The sequence below is a fragment of the Macrobrachium nipponense genome, chromosome 14 (genome assembly GCF_015104395.2).
Source record: "Macrobrachium nipponense isolate FS-2020 chromosome 14, ASM1510439v2, whole genome shotgun sequence".
In the NCBI taxonomy this organism is placed as follows: domain Eukaryota; kingdom Metazoa; phylum Arthropoda; class Malacostraca; order Decapoda; family Palaemonidae; genus Macrobrachium; species Macrobrachium nipponense.
The window spans coordinates 70,725,525-70,732,473 of record NC_087207.1 but is presented as its reverse complement, the minus strand read 5'-3'; the positions used below and the strand labels follow the sequence as shown (position 1 = coordinate 70,732,473).

At 38.0% G+C, this 6,949-nt stretch overlaps 1 protein-coding gene across 1 annotated transcript in view; it reads left to right on the top strand.

Moving 5' to 3' along the window:
* LOC135226268 (uncharacterized protein DDB_G0271670-like) overlaps positions 1-1,694 on the top strand; it is a 2,626-nt gene extending 932 nt beyond the window's left edge. The window contains exon 2 of the mRNA XM_064265708.1: positions 1,529-1,694. Coding sequence (XP_064121778.1) covers positions 1,529-1,694 — 166 coding nt within the window. The remainder of the gene's footprint in view (positions 1-1,528) is intronic.
* Positions 1,695-6,949: the final 5,255 nt, after the last annotated feature.

Below are 6,949 nucleotides of genomic sequence, written 5' to 3'. Positions count from 1 at the left end.
CTCTCTCTCTCTCTCTCTCAGCACGTTTCAGCAAATAGACAACAATCATTGTATGTATGTATATACAACACACGCAATAATATATATATATATATATATATATATATATATATATATATATATATATATATATATATATATGTGTGTGTGTGTGTGTGTGTGTGTGTGTGTGTGTGTATTTGTGTGTATTTGTATCATGTACGGATGTACATACACTCAAGTGTTTTCATTCCAAATCCTCAGTATTTGCTGCTAAGAAACTCAGCCAAGAGGAATTCTACTCTAACAAAAGACTGAAGGACAGTCCTTCGTGAGGCGATGCACTGACAACACTTCTCCTACCATCCCGGGATGGAAATATCACGCTTTTTTTTTTTCCTTTTTTGTGTTCCCAGATATACCATACGAGTACTGTTTACCTTACAATTAAGATGCTGGACGGCATCGCTTGGCCTCTCCTACGTGAAGAAATGGGGTTGCTCGTTCAACTCACCTGTCTAGAATACCGCGCAGGGGGTTAGTGCCGTCAGTGTACCTCACTCGGTGCACTGTAGGCGTTACTTGAAGGTTCTATATCTTGGAATACGCTAAAATCCTTCGAAGGATTTATATCTTGGAATATGCTAAAATCCTTTGAAGGATTTATATCTTGGAATAGGCTCAAATCCTTTGAAGGATTTATATCCTGGCATACCCTCAAATTCTTTGAAATATTTAGATCTTGGAATACGCTAAAATACTTTGAAGAATCTATATCCTGGAATACGCTCAAATCCTGTGAAGGATTTATATCTTGGAATACGCTCAAATCCTTTGAACGATTTATATCTTCGAATACGCTCAAATACTTTGAACGATTTATATCTTGGAATACGCTCAAATCCTTAGAAGGATTTATATCTTTGAATATGCTAAAATCCTTTGAAGGATTTATATCTTGGAATAGGCTCAAATCCTTTGAAGGATTTATATCCTGGATTACTCTCAAATTCTTTGAAATATTTAGATCTTGGAATACACTAAAATCCTTTGAAAAATTTATATCCTGGAATACGCTCAAATCCTTCCCGGAATATGCTCAAATCCTGTGAAGGATTTATATCTTGGAATACGCTCAAATCCTTTGAACGATTTATATCTTGGAATAGGCTCAAATCCTTTGAACGATTTATATCTTGGAATACGCTCAAATCCTGTGAAGGATTTATATCTTGGAATACGCTCAAATCCTTTGAACGATTTATTTCTTAGAATATGCTAAAATCCGTTGAAGGATTTATGTCCTGGAATACGGTAAAATTCTTTGAAATAATTAGATCTTGGAATACGATAAAATCCTTTGAAGGATTTATGTCCTGGAATACGCTCAAACTCTGAAATATTTAGAACATGGAATACGCTCAAATCCTTTGAATGATTATTATTATGGAATACGCTCAAATCCTTTGAAGGATTTATATTTTAAAATACGCTCAAATCCCTTGAAGTTTATATCCTGGAATACTCTCAAATTCTTTGAAATATTTAGATCTTGGAATACGCTCAAATCCTCTGAAGGCTTTATATCCTGGAATACGCTCAAATCCTCTGAAGGATTTACTTTTGGAATACGCTCAAATCCTTTGAGGGTTTTAGATCTTGGAACACGCCCAAATTCTTTGCAGGATTATTATATCTTGGAATATGCTGAGTAACTTGACGTTCTCTCAAATTATCGAGAAAGCTCTTCAGTTCTTGATCGACAAACTCGTTAACGCAAACCTCCGAACTGTGGGAGAGATGGCTAAAAATGATTTGGCTTCTGTCTACAATCTGGGGAATAATTGAACTGAGCAAGAAAGATCATTTTGAAAAATACAACTCTCGTAATGATGGCGACGAGTAATGGGGTTAGTAACCATTCATAAGCGGTGGGAGTTTAGAAATTAATTTTTGGATTAAAATACTCAAGAAAAACACAAAAAACTTTGTATGTGTAAGTATGGTTTCAAAGAGACCTATGCACAAGAAAACAGACTGGATCCTTATTCCTTTTTGTCTTAATTATACAAAATTTTGTTTGCCTTCTGGTTAGTAATTATCTAAACCCTTACTCGACTACCAACGTTTATTTCTATATATATTTTCCTGAGATACCTTTTTTCTTATATTTACCAATATTCATTTTATCAGTTCACTTTGATTTTTCTAAGATGTTGTCTACTGTCTTTGAGTTCCTGGCTTTTACCTATGGATATATAATTTTCTACTGGATTTTCTACTTTATTCCACGTAAATGTATACATAGTTAGTACTTATATATTCACGAGTAAATATATATGCTGAAGAAGAAGAAAAAAAAAGTAAAATATGCGCCGAAGTGTCTTCGACGTAATCGAGATTTTTTTCTTCAGTGTATAATGCTGTATGAAACTCCCAGCCGGCCAGTGGTGGCCTGTGTTGTTGCGGTGCCAGAAGCACGACCATGGCTAACTTTAACCTTATATAATATAAATACTACTGAGGCTAGAGGGCTGCAATTTGGTATGTTTAATGACTGGTAGATGGATGATCAACATAACCAATTTGCAGCCCTCTAACCTCAGTAGTTTTTAAGATCCAAGGGCCGACAGCAAAGGTGCGAACGGACAGACAAAGCCACCTCAATACTTTTCTTTGATAGAAAACTAAAGGAGTAAGATTAGTCTTCAGAGCTGAGGAAAAATTGCCCAATGTCAGGCAGACAAAAATATCCAGAACGCTCTCCTGCCTCCAGTGGGTCGAAGTCTCTCTTTCGTACCCTTTCGGCAACACCTGCGAGTGCAACAATCAATCAATAATCGCCTGATATGAGGAAGAAAAAATTCCTCGTTATCTGACGGATTTTTGTCGCTTCCCTCCTTTGGAAACCCCACCCGACCCCCCCAAAAAACCGACGAGTTTTCAGCGACATTGAACTCGTCTTCCATTTGAGGAATTCCAGCAGGCTCATCTTTCATCGTGATTATTTTTGCGCCGCCTTTTTTAAGTGCCATTCCTTTTCTTTCCCCCGCCGATGCATCAATTGGAGAATCGCTCATTTCCAGTTTTCAATCTCTCCGCAAAGCCTTTCTCTTCCTCCCGGGGAGGAAAGGTTCCCGGGGACGATTTATTTTCCCTCAAGAGCTTCTTCAGCAGCTACTTCCCAGGCTCCCATCAATTTCTCATAAAATTCTCGGGCCGAAAGTCTGGTGTGGGGTTTATTCTAATCTTCCAAATCATTACCTGACAAGGTATTCACATTTGCGTAAACCTTGTCGGGTAATTATACTGAAGGTTATACTGAAGACGAGGAAGAACACTGGGATATCTTGATTCTAATCTTTCATATAATCACCTGACAAGGTAATTAAGAAATTGAGGGCGAATAAGAAAAATGAGGTATCGTAATATGATGAAGACCTTACTCGAGAAAACGTGGACATTTTCGTATACTTATGGAGACTTGCATTTGCAAACTGGGGGAAGTTATTCTGTAAATTTGCCCTCACAAATATGATACAGAATCTCGCTTGTGTGAGCTGCCTATCTGCAGAAATAATCTGCTCAACTCTACCTCGTAAATCAGATTATAAAACACATGCTCCAACAACATTCCTCAACGCGCTTCAACGTTTAAATCAGCTACAACAACATTCCTCAAAGAAAAAAAAAAAAACTCAGTAGCATGAGTTTTAAACAGAGAAGCAAATCCACAGTTATATATGGGTACATACGAGTATATGCACCGACACACAACTATGAATTTGTTTCTCCACTTCTCAAAGTCTTTATCAATATTTGTTTAGACATCACGACATAATATATATTCCATATTGCATTGGTAATAACTAAATACTCTCCTACAATAATTGGCTTAAGCTGACAGCAAACAGAACTACTTCCTATTACGTGAGCCCCATATTGCAAGGAGAGTTGCTTGCTTACATGTACTTACCTGGAGTATAAGTATTAAAGCATTCCTTATGATGGTTACAGTTATCATCAGTTTGTGTATGCAAAGACACGAAGAACTCATTAGGCCTACGTTATAATGCCGCATCATGGAATTATGCAGTGCCATATAAAAGTGAGGCCTATTCTTGACTAATAAAAATTGATTATGCCTAACTAACAGTTTTATCAAGTGGAAAATGCAAATAAAAAATAATTATGCAAAACAGTCCAGGTGTACTAGTAACAAAAGTATCACGTGGGAAAAAATTCAAATAAAGAATAATTATGCAAAGCAGTCCAAGTGTAGCACTAGTAACAAAAGTATCACGTGGAAAAAAATTCAAGAGAAAAATAATTATGCAAAACAGTCTAAGTGTACTAGTATGAAAAGTATCATGTGGGAAAAATTCAAATGAAAAATAATTATGCAAAACCCAAGCGTACTTGTTAACAAAAGTACGATCATGATATGCTGTATCTATTTATATATACTCATATTCCCTCCATCTTCGGAGGGTAAATTACCTTTCAGATCGGAAATAAAGCCTTCGGCCAACTTTAGGGAGTGAAGTTTCTGAGAACTTTATTTAGGCTGTTCTAGAGGGAAAAATAAATTTGTTTTCGGGGAATCCTTCTCCGGGAGGAAGTCAAAGCCTTCTGGAAGGTGGGAAGCTGGAAATGTTCCCGGGAGGATGTCAAAACCTTCTGGAAGATGGGAAGCTGGAAATATTCCCGGGAGGAAGTCACAACCTTCTGGAAGATGGGAAGCTGGAAATGTTCCCGAGAGGAAGTCAAAGCCTTCTGGAAGATGGGAAGCTGGAAATGTTCCCGGGAGGAAGTCAAAACCTTCTGGAAGAAGGGAAGCTGGAATTGTTCTCGGGAGGAAGCAAAAGCCTTCTGGAAGATAGGGAGCTGGAAATGTTCGGATCTCCAGTCTCTGGGCAGCACCTAACGAGAGAAAGAGCGGACCCTTGGGAAAGAGGGACGAAGGTAATCGCGACGACAGGTGTGCCAGGTGGAATTCTTCGAGAGGAATTTCTGTTATTTTGGAAAAAGTCAAACCTGCTTTTTTTCACGAAAGCGACAGAAATTTCTTCAAATAATGAGGGACTTTCGTCGTTCAAGATGCAATGCAATGCAGTACTATACTGGATTCACATCAACCGTGCATTTGATGTCTAGGCCCGTCCCTTACGACGCTACTCATTGGCTGTTGATAAGCCAATCGCAGGGCTGGAAACTCTGTCTCTCGAGAGAGTTCACATGAGCTGGATGTATATTCCATCTCTCCTGAGAAATAAGTCTTTTAAAAGCATCCCTCAGGAGCGGCGGAACATACATCCTGCCTATGTGAACTCTCAAGAGAGATTGAGAGTTTCCAGCCCTGCGATTGGCTTATCAACAGCCAATGAGGAGCGTCGCAAGGGACGGACCTAGATATCAAATGCACGGTTGATGTGAATCTACTATAACTGATCGTTGTTCTTGGATACAAAAGCTTTCTTAGATTTTTTTTTATTTCTGCTTAGAGGGTTGTATTAGTTTAGGCCTTTTGAAGACGCCTTATGGCCTGTGTGTGCTTTTAATTACTACTGATTGTGTGACCAAGAAAAATGAACGTACGTTCAAGTTTACATTCATAGTAAAACTTTCACCCAATAAAACACTCATCTGCGCAAAAAAAAAAAAAAAAAAATCAAGGGCAATAATAAAGCTAATCATAACAAATATATAAAGATCGGCCGGTAAACATTTCAATAATCCCATTCCACCTCTTTCAAGCCAAATTTACTATCCAAATGACCTTTGCTTTGATTACCACCATTGTTATGGAAATAACACATGCAAACGAATCAAAACAAAATTTTAATGTTCTTCGGGAAGATTAAGTAAGCCACTGAAAAAAATGGCTTTTCCAGTGAATGTTATATCCGCTTTTATTATGAAGAAATGTGGATTTCGTTATTTCTGATAAGTAGAAGTGAGTTCATCTCGATTTTTATGTCAAATTTTGCTCTCTTAACAGTGATTAGGTTTAACGTAGGCAGAGTTCCTGAGAAAAACTACAGAAATTTGTATATTTATGTGGAAACGTCCAGCTTTATTTTTGATATTTGTACCAAAGTGGGGTACGCATTCTCAATGGGCTTTACACGTACCCAAAGGCAATGGACGTCTGGGATGATAATGGCATCCTTGTACAAACATTGTTTAAGGGGTTTAAGAATTTCATTACAGTCCAGGTCATTAGTTTCTCTCAGGACAAAACAAATTACTTTTGGGAATCCTACTCATGGTGGACGTAACAGCCTTAAGAAAGGCTGGAAGCGTTTCAAAATTCGAATCTCTATTCGAGGTATATCGACGGTGACAAAAAAAACAAAGAAAAATAAAGAAGAAAATACAGTAAAAAAGAAAAGAAAATTACACTGAAAAAAGAAAAAAATTCACTTAAAAAAAACATAAAAGGCAATCCACGTGGAATTTTCCAAAAGAAAATTCCATTGTTGGGAAACGTTTCGGCTTTTTTTAGCAAGGTTTTCAAAGGTGGAAAAAGATCCATTTTCTGCAGATAATAAAGGATTGTCGTTCTTGTGAGAGGTGGTCACTGATTGATTGTCATTATCAGCAGGTGTAGTCGAGGGGCGTCTTCCCCTGAAGGCATTCAGTAACGTCTGGCATATTCCCAAACTGTAATCGAGCACCGACCTTTCTCTGAAAAGCAGGACGCCATATCTTAAGGCCTGTCCACACGATCGGGCCTGATCGGCGGACTTCCCCTCTAACGGGCACACTTGACAGCAAACCGCCAAATTGCCCGATGGGTCTTGTAACAAAATCACCATGGTGGTGCCCGATGGCTTGAGCTTCGACCCTGGCAGACGTACATTAACCATATACATTTCTTTTACAGAGCCATTCTTTGCACCATATTCTCTTCTTTTTCTTCTTTTTCATCACACACAATGCTATTATCATGCTACACAATATCTTT